At 35.8% G+C, this 23,594-nt stretch overlaps 1 protein-coding gene across 1 annotated transcript in view; it reads right to left on the bottom strand.

Moving 5' to 3' along the window:
- Positions 1-964: 964 nt before the first annotated feature.
- Positions 965-23,594, bottom strand: part of LOC132547677 (epithelial cell-transforming sequence 2 oncogene-like) — a 53,372-nt gene continuing 30,742 nt past the window's right edge. The window contains exons 24-25 of the mRNA XM_060211467.1: positions 15,191-15,363; positions 965-1,542 (exon numbers count right to left, since the gene is read on the bottom strand). Coding sequence (XP_060067450.1) covers positions 1,415-1,542; positions 15,191-15,363 — 301 coding nt within the window. The 3' untranslated portion in view covers positions 965-1,414. The remainder of the gene's footprint in view (positions 1,543-15,190; positions 15,364-23,594) is intronic.

Below are 23,594 nucleotides of genomic sequence, written 5' to 3'. Positions count from 1 at the left end.
AATCTGATTTTCATATGTTGATCACAAAAGAGATTGTTTCCAAAAGGACAGACATTGCAACAAAGTTTTATATAAATAACAAAAAATTAACTTTTGGCAATTTTACTAAGTATTAACGCATAAATAAATAATTTAAACCAACAGATTAATGGAAAAATAATTGTAACTGTCACCATTTCTCACTATCACAGAAATTAAGGATGACTTGACAGAGTTAATAACCTTTATGGATAACAATAAAATCTCCGAGTTATATTACACACAAAAACCCAACAAAACAATATAGGATTTATAACAAGTCTCGTTAGTTTAATAAAGCTGAAGTAAAGTTTGGATTATTTCCAACCATTAACAGTAATAAGTTACAACTAAAACAGCTCGGACAGTAACAGGGGAAATAACAAGCACCAAATATGAGGGTGAAAGACACCAGATATTTATAATGACTGGATTATAAATAACTGGTAGGTAGAGATAAAGACAAGTATGAAGGGTGAAAGACACGAGATATAAATAATAACCGGGCTCGTAAATCAGGTACAGGTAAGTCTAAACTTATGATGAAAAAGAAAGCATTTGTTACAGTAGGATATAAAAGTTTTGTACTAAAACTCAATGATTTCAAAGCACATAGGTATAAAAAATCTCTAATTATAGCTGTAAATCACTCTTTGCTGTCTGTATAACTGGTGGTCTTTATAGAAAGTTTCAATAAACATTATAAACAGTATCAAATATGCTGAAATCTCTAGGAAATCAACAGATATTTAAATAAACTGAAATTAGTATTTTGGAATTCTTTTAACATTTCATAATCAAAGAAATAATGATTACAACACACAGACAAAATGTGCACATAAAACTTAACAAAAAAACCTTTGGGTATTGATTAACATGTTCATTTGGAGATTCGTACATCATCACAACATTTCTGATGAATAAAAGGAAAACGTAATATCCTAACAAATATTTGAAATGCTTTAATGACAGAATAAAGCTCCATAAACTGCTCCTAATACCTCAACATATCCAATACTAATCCCTTAAATACCTAACACATGTATATAAATCTTAGGACCATCAAACCTTCACTTTCTATATCACAGTTGAATAGTCAATGACAAATGATTTTAGAGATCAACAACAACATGTCAATTATATAAATCCAAAATAACAGTTTGGCGCTTGATTGACTGACCTCTGACCCTTACATTTTAAAATTCCATCATTCAGAGAAATAGATAACTTTCCTTATTAAAAAAATAAAAAAAACATCACAGACCAAGTTATATATATACACACAAATGTCAAATGTACCCCAATTAAAGTGTGATTGTAGCTAGGGCAGGTCTTATGACAGAAAGGGTTGGCAGTATCATAGCCTGGTGCTTGTGTTTAGTGTTCCAAGACCTGTTCATCCCTCGAGGGCAGTGCGAATGGATTGTTCCAGCAATGTGATCCAATTAAACTTATCCTCTTCACATGAAGTACAACAGTAAAGCTCCTTATTTGGGGTTTCCATCTTGAAACCATTTTGGATGTCTGAAATAAAATTAAAAAAGCAATGATAACATTTATAATTTCTGAAAAAGAGATTGCAGAAATTATGCCTAGTCAAAGCAGAAATGTTCTCAAGATGGCACTATTAAGTTAACTCTGGTACTACCCTCTCAGACAGACAATTGGAGCAGTTTGGAGGGTCTTCATGACAGTTTAATTTCCTTGACCGTGAATGTTTAATCCTATCCTACATGATGTTGATGTTGAAATTACACTTCAGCACCTTATGGTGTCTGGTAATAGAACTATCAACATTTTAATATCATTTTACTAGCAAAAATGCAGCGAGCTTTGCAAGGACTTCAACATTTTATTTGATGATAAAAGATTAAATTCCACAGCTTGAACATTCTAATGGTATATGTTGTATATCAGAAACTCATTGAAGTCTGGAAATTATTTGAGTTTTGTTACATACTCTTCAAAGAATTAACTTTGATGGCTTTTAAATCTAATTCATTATCGTAGTCACTAATCTAAATGTGTCTCTGTAGAAAAGTTATTGTATTGATGTTAGGTTTAGATTGAAACAGTCTGTATGCACCATATCTTTCCTGGGTTTGCTATTTGTTTACATTGAAACAGTCTGTGTGCACCATGCCTTACCAGGAACATTTTTAAAACAATTCAACAATTTTAGGACAACATTTACAAAAAAGACACCAATGGTGTATCCAGGTCACACTATTTTCCCTTGAAGACACAAAGGTCATCCAGACTGTTTGTTACACAGCCAAATGTGTTTTGTCACCTGACCAACTAGAACAATAGACTACTGGTGGGGCTGATGAGAGACATATCTGGATTCTGTGCTACATCTACACCAATACAATTAAATCACACACAATCAACCCCAAACAAGTCACCTTTATCAAATATTTCAAATTAAGATCAACTATTAAAAGAAGGACACCTGAACATAATTCTTTCCTACACATGAAATCCTGTTGTTCAAGTGGACCTCAGAACTGGAGACATCCTTAGGAAATCAATCTTCTATTCATAGGGAGAGTGACCTTGATCTATGACCTTACAACTTTAACATTTAGTTCTATACAAGTACTTTTGGTACTTTTTCACAGTATGAAATTTGATCTGTCCAACAAATGGATATTTAGAGGAAACCCCTTTCCTTTTTCATGGTTCAATTAAGTGACGTTGGCATTTGACTTTCAGGAAAGTATGCTAGCAACCATTTTTGAAGATGATCAAAACACTGTAATATGAACTTGAGTTTGACCTTACAGAACTCAATACATCATGTAAGAACAGAGATGGGGTGGACAAATGATATTTCAATTATATCTCCCCTTACATTTCTACACTTTACATATGACTATGGCACTTGTCTTCTATCATGCAGGAACAATTTAAACACTTCATGGCTATATATCTAGTGTTTTTTTTCTGTTTCCCTAAAAATTAACGTGTCAGAAAAATTGATACAATTGGGTAGACAACTGAATTATTGAAAATTATGCTCTTTACAAAATATCTATCACTGTTTACTGAATCAGGCACAGATAATATGGGTTATGATTATGTATACAATGTTTGATAATTATTCAGTAAGCTAGGTAAATTTAACATAAAAGTGATACAACTAGTTTATCAAGAAAATGAAAACAAAAAATAAATCAAAATACACAGATTTACTTTTCAGTGTTCACCAAGCATGTGTGTCAGAGAAAGAAATATGTTGCACTTATTGCAGCTAAACATTTCTGCAATAACAAAGATTTTAGATTTCAATACAAGATTTGCTTTTGGATAGAAGTAAAACTAATTTGTGTTTTGTATGTGTTAATGAATCCGTGTGGCAGGTAATAACAATAGTTATAAATGGTGTTTACTCCTCTGTCCCTGACTGCATTGGGCCAGCAGGGTTGATCTTTTCCTTTCATACCTGAACATAGTGAAATGTAGAGGGATGGGATTTTGACAGGTGAGTTTGACCTTGACTTTGGAGCATGGTTTGTTCTATTCTTAGACAATGATTTAACCCTACAAAAATTTCAGCTGAATAGACAAAAACAATATCTTTTAGTTGTGGCTGTGTATGACTACATAGCCTTAAACCGTTTAGTCATCATTTTGAAATGAAGTGATTTTGATATAAAAGTAGCAGCAAGATTCAAATGCCACTGTCATGATCTTTTGTAGTATTTAAAAACATCTGACATTTTAAGGGACGATCAAAATAATCTGAATTTCTAAAACTCAGACCAGTGTTAGTTAAATTGATTATGAATATATAACCTGGGTCCTTAGAAGCTGATGTTAAAACTAGTCCTCCAGAGTCTTGTTGACAGAGACAGATGTGTTTACCCCGGCTTTTATCAACCTAGGTACAGCTGATAAGCACAGGGCTGTTGATGTGACTCAGAGAAACAACTGAGAATTCCAACCTTTGCATAAATTTGTATGTAAATGATTTCAGAATGTATTGATGAATTTAGAATTACACCATAAAAAGTGTAATATCTAAAACCAATCCGATAATTAACTACAATACATTTGCTAATGAGAAAATTTTGAAACTCTTTATTGATATATATTATTTTATCTATGTGTCATCATTCCAAGTCCCAGTTGTACTTCTATGGGATATCTCCAATTAGAATTCTTATTTAATTAGTTCCTCAGTAACAAAGCTTGAAAGCTTGAAGCAACTAATTCCTAAGAAATAAGTCACAACATTGTCAAAATTTTAGAAAATGACCTGAGCAACCTGCATTTTAAAAGGTAAAGTAACACTATATCAGATGTTCATATAATGTAATGTCATATACATTTAAAATTTTGATTAACAATGATGGAAAGAGTCAACATTTATGTTCTGTGATGAGCAACTCTCATTGTTAACAAAATAAAAAATTTTACAGATATTTGTCTTTGCTATTTGTGACTGGTTACAGTAGGTGTCAGAAAATATGACCTTGGACTAAAAATATTCAAACTAAATAAAACCAATAAAAATGCATTTTAATGAAACTTACATTGGATTTTTTCAATTGTCTGATGATATCAAGGAGGTTTTACTACACTCAGGATTGTTAACATCATACAAAGATTAACAATGAAATCTCTTTGTAAGCAATCTTTGCTGAGTGCAGAGAGCCTATAAATACCAGTGTTTATCATACAGGTCGCCTGTTTGCCATGTACTCCTTCAACTCTTTCATGACAAATTAGGTTTTTATCATGTTTCCTATATTGGATGAATTCTTATCCTTAGTTAATAGTCTTAGAACACTGTTACCATACAGTCAGTGTAGGAATGGGTCAGTTGCTATAATCTTGGAGGTTCGTTTCCTATCAAACCATTAAGAGCTCAGACCAAACAAATGACCTAAGCTTAGACTCTAAAATCTACAGGAATTCTAGACATTGGATTACTTCTTTCTTTCATATGTATAGATCTTGATAAGGGAAAGTTCAAGTTATGGTCAACAACCAATTTATTTTTTCTGCCAGTCTCAGGATTTTAAAAATCAAAAAATTAGACTTCCAATATCGATGTCTTTAATATATAAGCTTTAACAGATATATGAAATACTGAAAGGATCATATAAGGGATATGAGGGATCATAGGAACCAATGAGAAGTAATAGGAACCAGTGAGGGGTAATAGGAACCAGTGAGGGGTAATAGGAACCAGTGAGGGGTTATAGGAACCAATGAAGGGTAATAGGAACCAATGAGGGGTAATAAGAATCAATGAGGGGTAATAGGAACCAGTGAGGGGTTATAGGAACCAGTGAGGGGTTATAGGAACCAATGAGGGGTAACATGAACCAATGAGGGGTAATATGAACCAATGAGGGGTAATATGAACCAATGAGGGGTAATAAGAATCAATGAGGGGTAATAGGAACCAGTGAGGGGTTATAGGAACCAATGAGGGGTAATAGGAACCAGTGAAAGGTAAAAGGAACCAGTGAGGGGTAATAGGAACCAGTGATGGGTTATAGGAACCAGTGAGGGGTAATAGGAACCAGTGATGGGTTATAGGAACCAGTGAGGGGTAATAGGAACCAATGAGGGGTAATAGGAACCAAGGAGGGATAATAGGAACCAGTGAGGGGTAATAGGAACCAATGAGGGGTAATAGGAACCAGTGATGGGTTATAGGAACCAGTGAGGGGTAATAGGAACCAGTGATGGGTTATAGGAACCAGTGAGGGGTTATAGGAACCAATGAGGGGTAATAGGAACCAGTGAGGAGTAATAGGAACCAATGAGGGGGTTATAGGAACCATTGAGGAGTAATAGGAACCAATGAGGGGTAATAGGAACCAGTGAAGAGTAATAGGAACCGATGAGAGGTAATTGAAACCAGAGGTATTATGAAATTCTGAAGGGGGTTATATAATGAACCAGCGAGTGGTAACAGGAACCATTGTGAGAGATACTAGTAACCAGTGAGGGGTAACAGGAACCACTGTGAGAGATACTAGTAACCAGTGAGGGCTAACAGGAACCATTGTGAGAGATACTAGTAACCAGCGAGTGGTAACAGGAACCACTGTGAGAGATACTAGTAACCAGCGAGTGGTAACAGGAACCACTGTGAGAGATACTAGTAACAAATGAGGGGTAACAGGAACAACTGTGAGAGATACTAGTAACAAATGAGGGGTAACAGGAACCACTGTGAGAGATACTAGTAACCAGTGAGGGGTAACAGGAACAACTGTGAGAGATACTAGTAACAAATGAGGGGTAACAGGAACCACTGTGAGAGATACTAGTAACCAGTGAGGGGTAACAGGAACAACTGTGAGAGATACTAGTAACAAATGAGGGGTAACAGGAACCACTGTGAGAGATACTAGTAACCAGTGAGGGGTAACAGGAACAACTGTGAGAGATACTAGTAACAAATGAGGGGTAACAGGAACCACTGTGAGAGATACTAGTAACCAGTGAGGGGTAACAGGAACCACTGTGAGAGATACTAGTAACCAGTGAGGGGTAACAGGAACCACTGTGAGAGATACTAGTAACCAGTGAGGGGTAACAGGAGCCAATGAGAGGATAATGGGAAAAGTGAAGAATAATAGAACCAGTGAGAGGTAACAGGATTCAGTGAGAGGTAACAGGATTCAGTGAGAGGTAATAGGATTCAGTGAAGGGTAATAGGAAATACTGAATGGGTAATATTGCAAATAAATGAGTTGTAACACAAGAAATTGATAGTGAACAAGAGAAGAGTACGTATCACACTTGTGAGCAGTTCATTTCCACTTTGTCAGGAAGAGGCCCAATTGACATGCACAATGCATCTACTATTAGATGGGAATCTTATTCAGAAAGTATCTACCTCATAACACAATAATATCATAATATATATCTACATAAATTCAGACATTAAATATGGGGACCTGATTGAAGATGCCACTTTCAGAACTTATCTAATATAGTCCTTAAAAAGGATTACAAACTGAAACCCTCTTAATTCCAGTTTATCACAGGTCCTTCCTCACTGTGGATTATTAACCAAATTTAGAAGTATTTTGAGGAAAGCTGATGAGAATATCTGAACAGTGTTCATTGCAATGAAGGTAACAGTTTCAACTTCAAGGACTCAGTGATTTTCCTAGATTTTTTAAGACTTCAATGCATTTCTCATATGCATGATGTGTCATGACTGTGAAATTGCTAAATTGAAATACATCATGGAAAACCACTCCAAAGTGTAGCCCATCAGTGATGGAGAAAATCTGACATTTCCAGCCTCATGAGTCAGTGCTGGTGAGAACTCTCATCTCTCTACAGGGACACTTCTGAGGAAATTATCTCAGAATTATCTTAGTAATCATTTTAATTATGATTTAAACTCGCCGAATTTTTAAAACAGAGGCTTTATTTATTATAACTTGGATCCAGAAACCCAAATTAAAAGAGGTATGAGTATCCATGCGGGCCTGAAAATAACATCAAAATTCATTGATTTTACCAACATCAGAAGGGAAATATTACTGAAGGCTGAGGTATAAACAACATGCCAGCTGATGAAGGATGCCCATATCAATTCTGGACATATGGACAAAGAGAATAGAACCTGCTTATTATGGTGTGGTCAACAGACATCAAAGGACTGAGACCACAGACTGGCCATAGGTTATCCAGATTGGAATTTTATAACAGCTGGAACCCACTTGACCTTGATATTTTGGTTATCTCAGAACAACAACAGTACACACAATGTACTGGTAATTTCAACATTTCACTTTACCAAACAACTGCTATACGATGGCTGATTTATAAGCATTTCTTTGACTACAGTTTTCTCTTTGTTGTGTGAGCTTCAGTGGCAATGGCAGCCATAACAGATAGAATAATTACCAGTAAAACCTCAGACACAGTTTCTGTTTTGGTTTATATTGGAAAAGATATATGTTGTAAATGAAGCAGTAATTTCTCTTGGTCTGAAATCAAATTTTGATACATTTAGGGATTGTTGAAGTTTGAAAATATAATTTTTTTCATAAGATGCTGATGATTCCTACTTTTTTTCTTTCTTTTTTTGTTTTTTCCTCTTTCTGCAAATAAAGAAAATATAATGGAGCATAACTACTGTTTGTTAAAATATGGGAAAATAACAGCATTTTAAACCGCAAGCACAGAAATATTTCACTGAGTAAATGATACTGATTATATGTAGCTAGTGTTATGAGAATGGACGAAGGCATCACAATGCAGCAATGCTCTGGACAAACTTCAGTGTACAGGCCAACAGGTTCCAGTGTGTGATCCTCATTAAAAAGAATCATGGCTTATTAATGCTTAAGCATAATCCTTTACCTTGGAATGACTATGGAATAAAACAATACAAAGGGCCATAACTCTGTAAACAACTAAGCAGAACAGTTGACTTCAGTTTGACAATCCATGATTACACAAGCTGATGTTTCACATGTATGTTTAGGTTGACAGAGTGAATGTTATAGATAGCACCAAACTAGGATATAGGAATTACCAGACAGATCGCCATACTTATTGTAGTGCCGGCACAAACAGGTATGAACCCAAATATAGTGAATAGGATGTATGGAATATGTTACTAGATTTCATTCCATTGAGACACACAGTAAACAAAGGCCTTGCAATAACTACTGTATATAGTGGAAAACAAGAACTCATTTCAGAGCATTCACATGAAAACTTCACACAACTTTAGGTTGATGTACTGTTAATTGTTTTTTTTTAAAACTTAACTGTCGAACAGATGGAGCGTGAATCTACAGGCAGTGCCCCTGGGTAAGCAGTCATTAAGGATGTCATTCATCAGCAATAGGACAGTGACATCATTAGATATCAAAAATAGAAACAAATTAACTATAGTAGTTATTACCAAATATAATACTGACCAAATTTTAATAAGCAGAGGCAAATACAGCTTTTACATTAAAAAGAAAAAAACCCTGAAAATTCATGTTTAACGATACTTAATTCAGTCAGCAAACTTGTTCTGTAAAAAACAGAACTGTACATCCCTTTAAACTTTCAAAACCAGGTTCATATATATGGTATGGACAAACCTGATAAACACTGAACAGAGCTGGTATGTTGAGCCAACCATAAACACATTGGTCAGGTTGACCTGTTAGGAAACACACACAAGTTGTCCTATAAATTGACTCATTTGTAGAACTAAGGATGTTATGATACTGGACAGCTGACTTTCACATGTCAGTACTGCAGTGACTGGTCAGCGGTATTGGATATAGAGTAATCCTTACTGACCTCTAGCTGTTGCTCGTTTTTGAGAATATTTCAAATATTTTGGCCCAGTACATGCCTATTATATCAGCTTAACCTAGACAGTCGTAGTAGTATTAATTAGCTATTAAAAGTGCACGATTACAGGTCGAACTGATGAACTGACCCATCATAGATCTCTATTTAGGCCAAATGATCACAAGTCTAACTGGTGACTGACTTTTAACTGATTAATTACAGATCTCTAACTTGAACAGCTGATTACAGGTCTAAGTGGTCACTGACTTTTAACTGATTAATTACAGATCTCTAACTTGAACAGCTGATTACAGGTCTAAGTGGTCACTGACTTTTAACTGATTAATTACAGATCTCTAACTTGAACAGCTGATTACAGTTAATTACAGATCTCTAACTTGAACAGCTGATTACAGTTAATTACAGATCTCTAACTTGAACAGCTGATTACAGGTCTAAGTGGTCACTGACTTTTAACTGATTAATTACAGATCTCTAACTTGAACAGCTGATTACAGGTCTAACTGGTGACTGACCTTTAACTGATTAATTACAGATCTCTAACTTGAACAGCTGATTACAGGTCTAACTGGTGACTGACTTTTAACTGATTAATTACAGATCTCTAACTTGGACAGCTGATTACAGGTCTAACTGGTGACTGACCTTTAACTGATTAATTACAGATCTCTAACTTGGACAGCTGATTACAGGTCTAACTGGTGACTGACCTTTAACTGATTAATTACAGATCTCTAACTTGGACAGCTGATTACAGGTCTAACTGGTGACTGACCTTTAACTGATTAATTACAGATCTCTAACTTGAACAGCTGATTACAGGTCTAACTGGTGACTGACCTTTAACTGATTAATTACAGATCTCTAACTTGGACAGCTGATTACAGGTCTAACTGGTGACTGACCTTTAACTGATTAATTACAGATCTCTAACTTGAACAGCTGATTACAGGTCTAACTGGTGACTGACCTTTAACTGATTAATTACAGATCTCTAACTTGGACAGCTGATTACAGGTCTAAGTGGCCACTGACTTTTAACTGATTAATTACAGATCTCTAACTAACTGGTCACTGACTGATTAATTACAGATCTCTAACTTGAACAGCTGATTCAGGTCTAACTGGTCTCTACTGACCTTTAACTGATTAATTACAGATCTCTAACTTGGACAGCTGATTACAGGTCTAACTGGTGACTGACCTTTAACTGATTAATTACAGATCTCTAACTTGGACAGCTGATTACAGGTCTAACTGGTGACTGACCTTTAACTGATTAATTACAGATCTCTAACTTGAACAGCTGATTACAGGTCTAAGTGGTCACTGACTTTTAACTGATTAATTACAGATCTCTAACTTGAACAGCTGATTACAGGTCTAACTGGTGACTGACTTTTAACTGATTAATTACAGATCTCTAAGTTGGACAGCTGATTACAGGTCTAACTGGTGACTGACCTTTAACTGATTAATTACAGATCTCTAACTTGAACAGCTGATTACAGGTCTAAGTGGTCACTGACTTTTAACTGATTAATTACAGATCTCTAACTTGGACAGCTGATTACAGGTCTAACTGGTGACTGACCTTTAACTGATTAATTACAGATCTCTAACTTGGACAGCTGATTACAGGTCTAACTGGTGACTGACCTTTAACTGATTAATTACAGATCTCTAACTTGGACAGCTGATTACAGGTCTAACTGGTGACTGACCTTTAACTGATTAATTACAGATCTCTAACTTGGACAGCTGATTACAGGTCTAACTGGTGACTGACCTTTAACTGATTAATTACAGATTAATTGAACAGCTGACAGATCTCTAACTTGGACAGCTGATTACAGGTCTAACTGGTGACTGACCTTTAACTGATTAATTACAGATCTCTAACTTGGACAGCTGATTACAGGTCTAACTGGTGACTGACCTTTAACTGATTAATTACAGATCTCTAACTTGGACAGCTGATTACAGGTCTAACTGGTGACTGACCTTTAACTGATTAATTACAGATCTCTAACTTGGACAGCTGATTACAGGTCTAACTGGTGACTGACCTTTAACTGATTAATTACAGATCTCTAACTTGAACAGCTGATTACAGGTCTAACTGGTGACTGACCTTTAACTGATTAATTACAGATCTCTAAGTTGGACAGCTGATTACAGGTCTAACTGGTGACTGACCTTTAACTGATTAATTACAGATCTCTAACTTGGACAGCTGATTACAGTTAATTACAGCTTGGACAGCTGATACAGGTCTAACTGGTGACTGACCTTTAACTGATTAATTACAGATCTCTTACTTGAACAGCTGATTACAGGTCTAAGTGGTCACTGACTTTTAACTGATTAATTACAGATCTCTAACTTGGACAGCTGATTACAGGTCTAACTGGTGACTGACCTTTAACTGATTAATTACAGATCTCTAACTTGAACAGCTGATTACAGGTCTAACTGGTGACTGACATTTAACTGATTAATTACAGATCTCTAACTTGGACAGCTGATTACAGGTCTAACTGGTGACTGACCTTTAACTGATTAATTACAGATCTCTAACTTGGACAGCTGATTACAGGTCTAACTGGTGACTGACCTTTAACTGATTAATTACAGATCTCTAAGTTGGACAGCTGATTACAGGTCTAACTGGTGACTGACCTTTAACTGATTAATTACAGATCTCTAAGTTGGACAGCTGATTACAGTTAATTACAGATCTCTAACTTGGACAGCTGATTACAGGTCTAACTGGTGACTGACCTTTTAACTGATTAATTACAGATCTCTAACTTGGACAGCTGATTACAGGTCTAACTGGTGACTGACCTTTAACTGATTAATTACAGATCTCTAACTTGGACAGCTGATTACAGGTCTAACTGGTGACTGACCTTTAACTGATTAATTACAGATCTCTAACTTGGACAGCTGATTACAGGTCTAACTGGTGACTGACCTTTAACTGATTAATTACAGATCTCTAACTTGGACAGCTGATTACAGGTCTAACTGGTGACTGACCTTTAACTGATTAATTACAGATCTCTAACTTGGACAGCTGATTACAGGTCTAACTGGTGACTGACCTTTAACTGATTAATTACAGATCTCTAAGTTGGACAGCTGATTACAGGTCTAACTGGTGACTGACCAGATCTCTAACTTGGACAGCTGATTACAGGTTAACTGGTGACTGACCTTTAACTGATTAATTACAGATCTCTAACTTGGACAGCTGATTACAGGTCTAACTGGTGACTGACCTTTAACTGATTAATTACAGATCTCTAACTTGGACAGCTGATTACAGGTACTAACAGCTGGTGACTGACCTTTAACTGATTAATTACAGATCTCTAACTTGAACAGCTGATTACAGGTCTAACTGGTGACTGACCTTTAACTGATTAATTACAGATCTCTAAGTTGGACAGCTGATTACAGTTAATTACAGATCTCTAACTTGGACAGCTGATTACAGGTCTAACTGGTGACTGACCTTTAACTGATTAATTACAGATCTCTAACTTGGACAGCTGATTACAGGTCTAACTGGTGACTGACCTTTAACTGATTAATTACAGATCTCTAACTTGGACAGCTGATTACAGGTCTAACTGGTGACTGACCTTTAACTGATTAATTACAGATCTCTAAGTTGGACAGCTGATTACAGGTCTAACTGGTGACTGACCTTTAACTGATTAATTACAGATCTCTAACTTGGACAGCTGATTACAGGTCTAACTGGTGACTGACCTTTAACTGATTAATTACAGATCTCTAAGTTGGACAGCTGATTACAGGTCTAACTGGTGACTGACCTTTAACTGATTAATTACAGATCTCTAACTTGGACAGCTGATTACAGGTCTAACAGGTGACTGACCTTTAACTGATTAATTACAGATCTCTAAGTTGGACAGCTGATTACAGGTCTAACTGGTGACTGACCTTTAACTGATTAATTACAGATCTCTAAGTTGGACAGCTGATTACAGGTCTAACTGGTGACTGACCTTTAACTGATTAATTACAGATCTCTAAGTTGGACAGCTGATTACAGGTCTAACTGATGGTTGACTTTTAATTGATTAATTACAGATTTAACTTAGCATTCACTAATTATCTAATACAGAAAGGATTACCATTTAATAATCTTCTGACCAAAACAAAAAATTCAATGACCTTACACTGGATCCTGGACAAAACACATCAATAATTACCCAATATCTATAATTGACAATACGCCTGAACCTTAGACAATAAGACACTTCACTTTGAATGACCTTATACATTACAACAGCTGTAGTATTGTTCAAAATTATGCCCATACTTTCACAACTAAAACTCAGTTTACTGCCATATTTGTGAAATATAAACAGTTTAGAGCTTACATCTCAGATGTGTGTGAAAAACTTGATCAAATGATTGTACAGCATTTTCTTTTGTCCAGTACAAGACTATATATAGACAAGGTATGAATTGTAATCTGGCACACATAGATCCTCATTTAGATGATTGGTAATAACAACAAAATCTCAGACAGGTATAATCATGTATATAGTATGTAATCAGACACCAGGACAAACATACACTAGTGATGAAATCTCATATCACATCCTTCTTTTAAATTCCAGTAAATGCTTTCAGCCAAAACCCCATTTACTGAATAGTCAATAAATCTGTCATCCAGCTAATATACATAGAATGGCAGGACTCCTGCAGAATTAAGTGTGATGTGATAAAAAGGTAAAGATATTTTCAGATTTCCTATCAATCTATTTGCCAATCACTATTTCCATCCATGATTATGTTAATCTTTAGTTCTCTCATGTTATTTAAAGTGCCATTTCAGGCACAAAACCACCATAAAAAGCATTGATATCTCCATCAAACACCAAAGGATAATCAATGAGCTTTCAGTCGACATCAGCATAATCAATGAGCTTTCAGTCGACGTCAGCATAATCAATGAGCTTTCAGTCGACGTCAGCATAATCAATGAGCTTTCAGTCGACGTCAGCATAATCAATGAGCTTTCAGTCTACGTCAGCATAATCAATGAGCTTTCAGTCGACGTCAGCATAATCAATGAGCTTTCAGTCGACGTCAGCATAATCAATGAGCTTTCAGTCTACGTCAGCATAATCAATGAGCTTTCAGTCTACGTCAGCATAATCAATGAGCTTTCAGTCTACGTCAGCATAAAACTTTCACTTAATTAGATATTTTATTGAATCATAAAGTCTGAAACAGAAAATTCATGATTTATAAACTACAATGTGGTTCTGTCAACCCAATACAGCTAATCAAATATAAAATGGTGATAATTAGACCCTCTGAAAATTGGGCAAGGTAATTTCTTTTCCAACTTTACTGAGGTTTGCTGGTTAAATATCCTCATAATGATGTCATATGACAGCTCTAAACCAATGAATTATATATAGGCAATCGTTTCTGATGTGCAATTACATATCGTAGCACAAATCAACTAGAAAGAAATTGATTAAACATATGTGGGACATTCTTATTTAAAATAGAAATAGGGTGAAGCAAGATGAAACCTCATGTAATCTAGTAACGTGAAAAATGTAGGTTACAGCAACCTATATAAATCAAAGTTCATTAAGTACTTGGACAGACACATGAAATCTAACTTAAATACTATCTATGGGTTCCTATAAAACCATGGTAAAGATGTCTAGTTCTCTTAGTGACTTAATACAGCAGAATGAAATGTCTGATCAAAAGATCAAAGGAAAAGACAGACAGATAGACTGGCACACACTTGACAGTAAAGAAGCCAAATTTAATAAAGATGAAATTTGTTACTTACATTTAGTGTTGTCAATGTCGATGACTTTGAGGCGTGCAAGAGACAAACTTGTCTCAAACCTGTATGTATGTTCAACTGCACGCGTGAATGGGAAATGTCTGGATGTGCGTCTTGTAATGACCAGGGCATCATTGAACAGAAAAAGGCCAAGGTCCTCAAAGTGCTGGTAAACTCTGAAATATAGAAATTTGATAGGTTCCTGTTAATGGCAGTAATATAACCACAATTGCCATGCAAAATTTCCGACTCCAGAATGAAGTTTTTATTGGTTTCCCGTCTTCTGTCTAAAGACACTTTTTACAAGACCATGAAATATGCTTGTTATATTCATAAAACACGATGCAAGCTACCTTTCCATGCCAGATTTAAGGGTGTATGCTGCTATTTTATGTAAGACTGAAAGATGCAAGCTACCTTTCCATGCCAGACTTAAGGCTGTATGCTACTTATGTAGGACTGAAGGATGAATGCTACCTGTAACACTGAGACTTAATGGATGTATGTTGCCATACTTTGATTTCTAATGTATGACACCTTTCTGTAACACTGAGACTGAATGGATGTATGTTGCCATACTTTGATTTCTAATGTATGACACCTTTCTGTAACACTGAGACTGAATGGATGTATGTTGCCATACTTTGATTTCTAATGTATGACACCTTTCTGTAACACTGAGACTGAATGGATGTATGTTGCCATACTTTAATTTCTAATGTATGACACCTTTCTGTAACACTGAGACTTAATGGATGTATGTTGCCATACTTTGATTTCTAATGTAAGACACCTTTCTGTAACACTGAGACTGAATGGATGTATGTTGCCATACTTTAATTTCTTCTGTATGACACCTTTCTGTAACACTGAGACTGAATGGATGTATGCTACCATATTGTGTCACTGTATCTTTTACTAAAGATGTGCAAAAGAATGTCATTCTGAATAAGACTGACAAGCACTATAATTACATACTGGACTGCACAGTAATTCAAATGAAAAACAATTCTTATCAGGCCAATGAACATACAGTAAAGTACATGTGCAATGAAAGGACAATCATTCATTAATCTATTCTTACCTACCTGGTAATTAATATAAAAATTTCTTTTAATTTCTTTCTTATCTTTTACCTATTAAAGTTTATTTCATAATGCAAACTGGAGGTTTGTGAAATACCTACACTGCTTCTACTTTGACAAGACCAAGAGCTAACACAAATTCAAAACAAAATTTCAGTGTGATAGATTTTAGTCCATAAAGCATTAACAGCAAAAAATGACGAAATTTTTTAATAATTCCATGGCAGAAATATTAACAGTATTATCTGCCAGATCACAACTCCATTTGTCTTTACAAAAAACCACTTGCTGACTTGACAACATTTTAGATAGAATAACATATAATAAGTTGACAAATGTGGGAACGCCCTGTGACATGGCCTGTTATTAGTTAGTATTAGCTGTAGGAAACATGTAGTCAGGTCATTCCTCAGTGTCCAATATATACAAAAGCTCATTAATGACATTTTCCTGTCTGCTCTTATAATGCTATTTGCTCCCAGACAAGCTAGGCAACATTTACAGTCCAACGACTCCAGATATAGCCATAATCACGCTTTAAATCTTAAATGATTCCGCAGGAAATCAACCTGCATATCATATCAGATGCATCTTTTAATAGAAGATGAAACTGTATATTATTTTTTTTATACACCATTAAGGTTCAAACACTGTGCTTGCAAATTTTGGCTTTAAATACGAAAGACAGACCTCTAGTTGGTAAACATTTGACCTGAAACCAAGATTTGAGCTTTCACAAATGAATACTTATACCCAAATATTAAAATCCAATGTTTCGTATGATTGACCTCCCCTAATCACAAACATTTACTGAGATTCAAGCTTAGTCTGGGATCATTTTCAATTGAATTGAGAGAAATCTAAAGCTGAATATAAGCTGTTCATTGGTTTTATCATACAACGCTAGTCACTCCAGGCCAAACATCCTGTCAATTTGAGGTTATGTACATCAGAATGATGCCCGTGTATCACAAGTCTGTGTCTAAGACCTCTGTTGTTACTGACACAAGTCTGTGTGTTAGGACCTCTGTTGTTACTGACAGGAGTCTGTGTGTAAGACCTCTGTTGTTACTGACAGGAGTCTGTGTGTTAGGACCTCTGTTGTTACTGACAGGAGTCTGTGTGTTAGGACCTCTGTTGTTATTGACACAAGTCTGTGTGTAAGACCTCTGTTGTCACTGACACAAGTCTGTGTATAAGACCTCTGTTGTTACTGACAGGAGTCTGTGTGATAGGACCTCTGTTGTTACTGACAGGAGTCTGTGTGCTAGGACCTCTGTTGTTACTGACAGGAGTCTGTGTTAGGATCTCTGTTGTTACTGACAGGAATCTGTGTCTAAGACCTCTGTTGTTACTGACAGAGTCTGTGTGTTAGGACCTCTGTTGTTACTGACACAAGTCTGTGTGTTAGGACCACTGTTGTTACTGACACGAGTCTGTGTGTTAGGACCTCTGTTGTTACTGACAGGAGTCTGTGTGCTAGGACCTCTGTTGTTACTGACAGGAGTCTGTGTGCTAGGACCTCTGTTGTTACTGACACGAGTCTGTGTGTTAGGACCACTGTTGTTACTGACAGGAGTCTGTGTGTTAGGACCTCTGTTGTTACTGACAGGAGTCTGTGTGCTAGGACCTCTGTTGTTACTGACAGGAGTCTGTGTGCTAGGACCTCTGTTGTTACTGACAGGAGTCTGTGTGTTAGGACCTCTGTTGTTACTGACAGGAGTCTGTGTGTTAGGACCTCTGTTGTTACTGACAGGAGTCTGTGTGCTAGGACCTCTGTTGTTACTGACAGGAGTCTGTGTGCTAGGACCTCTGTAATTGTTCCTGACACATTACATTAGGTATGACACTATCTAATGTAGCTGGCACACTTCTATTTAATATGTTTAGTCCTGGTCAACTATAAATTACTAATGACCATTCCAATAAATTAGACTCAATAACAACCATCTCTGACCAAATCCATTTACCATGGTACCTAGCTGCCAAATGGTCAGAAATCTGTTACCTCATACAGAGGTAATGAGACATGACTTACACCTAGGATAATGACCAGGGGGACCTGTGCTAAGACCACCTATTGGTCAGCGGATGGAACCAGTAAGACCATGGTATGACCACCTGAAGGTCAGCCATGTCCAATGTGTATATAATTATGACTGTAAGAATTGTGTAACACTAAGGCCTGGGTGTTTTGTCCAGCAGAGATAACCAGTCACACATTCTATTTCTAACACCATCAACACTGCCCACAGGCCATTCTGATCAGCCATTACAATTTCAACAGATCACAGAACAAAAGTGGGATGTTTATTATCGGAAAGGTTTTAAACTTATGGATGAAGTGAGGGTGTTAAAAGTGACACATTAATATCAGGGTCTACAGATCACAGGGAAAACATCCTGTCAGTATTACTGCCTAAAGTCAGGAAATAAAAGGTAACAGTCTTCTGATAACAAATGGCTTAAACACTTTGTGTCAGGAAATTAGTATTGAAATATATAGGTTACATAAGTCATCAGACATTAGCACATAGGTGATTATCTACAGCATTAAACTATAGGGTGTTAGATTCCATGTAAATATTACACTAAGAACAGTCTTAACAAGCAGAGTATCAAAATCCTCAAAAAATATGCTACAAGTTGTTTTTTTTTGTAATCCTGCATGCCACATATATCAATTCTTGTGAATATTGGCACCCATTAAGAGAATACATATGTCTTAATATATATACTTATACTACATTCTTTTATCCAAAATCCAAAATTAGATTAATGGAAGGCGGTACATGCAACTCATTTGTCTCATTTTCTAATATTTATCCATAACCATGATTTGAGTTCAACACTTCTGTATTCAGAACAGCTGTATGATGCAGTTGTAAGGCAATATTGTCACATTAACTTTATTTTACAACAATTGCAGAACAAGGTTGTCATTTACATTAATCACTCTGGCCACTTTTTGACAGACACTCAAGGAATCAAACCCCAAACTCTAGATGACAGGCAAGTGTGCTATCACTGTGCTACCTGCCCACAGCAAGCCATATACATGTATATAAATTGTTGCTCATTTAAGAGTCCTCAGTATATGCTATTTCATTGTCCTGTAACATAACATTAAGTCCCAACACCTTTGACTTTGAGGCAAAGTAATGTTTTGGGCTTTGCTGGGTGATCACAGAATAAACATAGTTCTGTATTCATATTAATAAGGGTGTGGTATGCTATTATCATGTGTCTTCTATAGAGGGAGTAGATTTATGGATGTTTCAGCAGTTCCGACATTAAGGGTGAAACACATACTAAAAGTCTGACATACTAGAAAGTATTCTTGACCTCACAAAAATGGGTTGTGAAATATTGAAAGAGACGATACTTGTTTTTCGGGAAATGCTTATCTAGCTTGATTCTGACAGAATGGAATCTGTCAGACTTCTTGAATGATGTAATAACTATATATGTGACATTGACTGTTTCATAACCTTGGACAACATGAATAACAAACTTTCTGGAGACTATCCTTGACACCATGCAGTTGGCTCAAATCCACAGTACCACTAGCTGAGATTATGATTTTTCCTGAAATGTGCAGCACACAACGTCCTGTGTCTAACATATGAACTGTTTGTTAATTGGTGACTAAGTAACGAAGTGTGCATCCACTTTTCTTACTGTAAACTCAGCATTGACTAAAATATATGATAATTTTGTCTAATTTCTAAATGTAGTATCGATCTCTGAAAGGGGTATATAAAGATTGATGATGATAACCATGATACCTGTAGCACAGAACAATACCCGAGTTAAACATCAGTATACTGGTAGCAGGCCTCAGACTGAAACAACAGTCACATGTGATTTTTAACAATATCAGATAATTCTTAATGCTACGGAAGATAGGGCTGTGACCAGGTTTTTAACATAGCTACTGGGTAAGCAGGATAACAAGCTTTACAGTATGTTGAGTGTACATTAAAGGATATGGAACATCCATTGTAATTCAACAAACAGGGTATTCACCCTACTATTTATTATTTAAGGCTACAAAGTTAATATGTTTAACAAGCTTCAAAATAAAAAGATATCTTTTCTGCCATGTACCATTAACAAATACTGAAGTATAAGAGTTTTAAATTTCAGGATCAAAGAGAGAAGTTAATTGAGGGGTTGTCATCACCTGTTGTACTAAAACATGCTGTTCTATCAAGTTAAATAACATCCCCAGGACCGCTGATTAAACTTCCTCAAAGCCACCTAAACAATGTGTGCTAGCCTTCTGTCATCAGACCCCTCATTTAACACCAGAATTTGACCCCCTCTCTCATGGGTATCATTAATCAGGCAAAGTTCAGTGTCACATTTTCACAATGTATTATCTTTTCCTATGTGTGACAATGGTGTATGTTATAGGCCAACATATGGTACACAGAGAAGACAATGGTAGAGAATGCAGGAGGTTGGGCAGGAGAGTGTATTAATGTGGAAAATATCACTCTCTATATACACAATATATTGTTTAGGTATCTTTCTCCATAACAAAATCAACAGATCCTGATTTTGGCATAAACATGTTCTGACAAACTCCTCACAGAAGAACAATTTCAGGATTGATAAATGATTAGAAAATATGGGTAATCATACGAAAGTCTATCCAGTAGGTCAGTAAATATGATTTACATAGATAAGTTACCTTACTCTGGAATCACAAGTAATTAACACTCAGAAACTGTACCACAGTTAATCACTGAGGGCTTGTAGGGATGGAACTTGGTTACTGAAAAAGTTTCTTATTTCAGACCTTTCAATAATTATCTAATCAAAACATGCTAAGTAGTTTTATCATCAACTCAAATCCCATCTTTCCAGTTATTCTCTTTTTTGATAGGTATCTAAGCTTTCATATCTAAACACAGACTGGCTACGTGCCCTTAAAGTTTGTTTAGAAATACTTGCTGTATTTGCTTACTATATATTAAATTATCGCCCCTTTCTGTCTAGAACAAGGCATATTTAAGGGATCTGATTTCCTAAGACTCGTTTTATTATGATTTAGGAGATTAACACAATGTATTGAACATTTTGACTGATTTAGAAAGATTTTGTAATTATCAATTTCAAACAACAACAGGTTTACAATGTTACAAAAACTTACACTCTACTGAAGTAAAACACTTCTGACTACTCCACTGGGTAAGTTCATAACAGATTCCGAAATCAACAAAAATACATTATGTCAGTTCAACAGAGATTATAAAATTGGTAACATGGATGTAAGATAGCTGTGTATTAACTCTGATAAAACATTTTCAGACAGTATGAGAATGTTATTTCCAGTTGACATGGCATCAAGATGTAAAACATTATGTGCATCCAATTTTATTGTCTTTTATCTATAACTTCTGTGTGTTTAAAGGACTTCACTGAGGATTCAATATTTTGAGATACAATAACTTAGATGTCTTTTAATGTGATTTATTTTGTGACATAAAAATAATTAGGGCAATCATGTAATTCTATCTCGTACTGTTATCAGGGTTTTTTTTAACTAAAAGAATTTGATACCTGCAAGTGGGTAAGTTTTATGACAATCAGTCAACATATTCTGCAAATTTTATTTTTTTAAAATAGTAACCTTGTATTAAACAGTAAATTTATAAAAGCAGTGATCACTTCATGCAAATATGTTCAGTTTCACAAAAGATCACATAAGATATGAATTTAACAGGGAGCACACTTATTCTATTGATATAACATTATACCAAGGTATTTATATAGTAACAATGACATTGGTTATGACCGTGCAAGGATTTGTCCAAGGTTAAAATCGATGGGCATGCACATGAAATTTCTACAATATGGGTTAAAAATGAAGTTTAATGTGGAATAAGGATGTCTGAATTAAATTTACTATTTATAGTAACAGTACCCTTTTTTTTTTAGCTCCACCATTGACGATTGTGAATGCTATATGTGAAGTTTTCTATGACAATCAGTATAGAGCAAGATGTTGCTGGGTTACACTGTATGTAGACAATAAGGAACAAATGTACTATATATACATACTGATGTACATACATAATGTATATTCCCTCAGAGAGTATCAACATGTTAAGACTCGTCGCGTGGGGCCCCCCATAATAATCCATATCAACTTGTCATTTTTATTGTAAAATTGACATATCTATAGTATATAAATGTCACCTTTTTCATTTTTTCTAATGTCCATTATGTTTGTTAAAAACAATAATAATTAAAGATGTGACCAATTCCATCCAGAAGAACATAGAAAAATAATGCATCATATCTTTGTGTGATAACTGTATGTAGTGACACAAAAGAACACTAACTCCATAAAACTTAGTCAAGCAATGGGGTGAAACCAAGGGCAAATGTGGGTAATTTAGGAATGTTTGCATTATTAACAAACTAACAAATCTGACTGTGATCAGCTGGTCTGGAATCAGCTGTGTGATCAGCTGATCTATCACTGCCAATGCATGACTCACACAATCCCTGGGACAGGTGAAATCAGCCACTATTAATACTCCTCACTTATGTTATATCCAACCCCCAAATCAGCTGATTTTTACCTGTGTACCTACAGGACCTTCACACTCTTACATCTACCTGGCAGACAAAGGCAGTAAAATGTTTCTCTGAGTCAGCACATTTATTTATACTTGATCCTAACCAGCCTCCAAAAATCTCACAAGAAAAACAGTCTTAAACTTTGATGAAATTTTTAAATATGGAAATTTGGGTCTAAATTTTTTTAAAGAATTGAAGAAAAAACTAAAGTACAATTTAGACTTCTAATTTTACTCAAAGTTTAAAAGTATCTCTATCTGCAACATGCAACAAATGGACATTTTTTATGTAATTACTTCCTACCATGAGCTAAAACTAGCTGCATAAATATCCTCAAACTAAACAACGATAACATGCACCAGCCCTATCCAGCCCTACTTGTTGAATCCTACACCCCAGTCACAACAGCCCTATCCAGCCCTACCTGTTGAATCCTACACCCCAGTCACAACAGCTCTATGTGTTGAATCCTACACCCCAGTCACAACAGCCCTATCCAGCCCTACTTGTTGAATCCTACACCCCAGTCACAACAGCCCTATCCAGCCCTACCTGTTGAATCCTACACCCCAGTCACAACAGCCCTATCCAGCCCTATGTGTTGAATCCTTCACCCCAGTCACAACAGCTCTATCCAGCCCTATGTGTTGAATCCTACACCCCAGTCACAACAGCCATATCCAGCCCTACCTGTTGAATCCTACACCCCAGTCACAACAGCTCTA

The sequence above is a fragment of the Ylistrum balloti genome, unplaced genomic scaffold (genome assembly GCF_031769215.1).
Source record: "Ylistrum balloti isolate Yb309-2 unplaced genomic scaffold, AGI_CSIRO_Ybal_v1 Utg369972, whole genome shotgun sequence".
Lineage (NCBI taxonomy): Eukaryota > Metazoa > Mollusca > Bivalvia > Pectinida > Pectinidae > Ylistrum > Ylistrum balloti.
The sequence above is the reverse complement of the archived record's forward strand: the minus strand, read 5'-3'. Positions and strand labels throughout refer to the sequence as shown.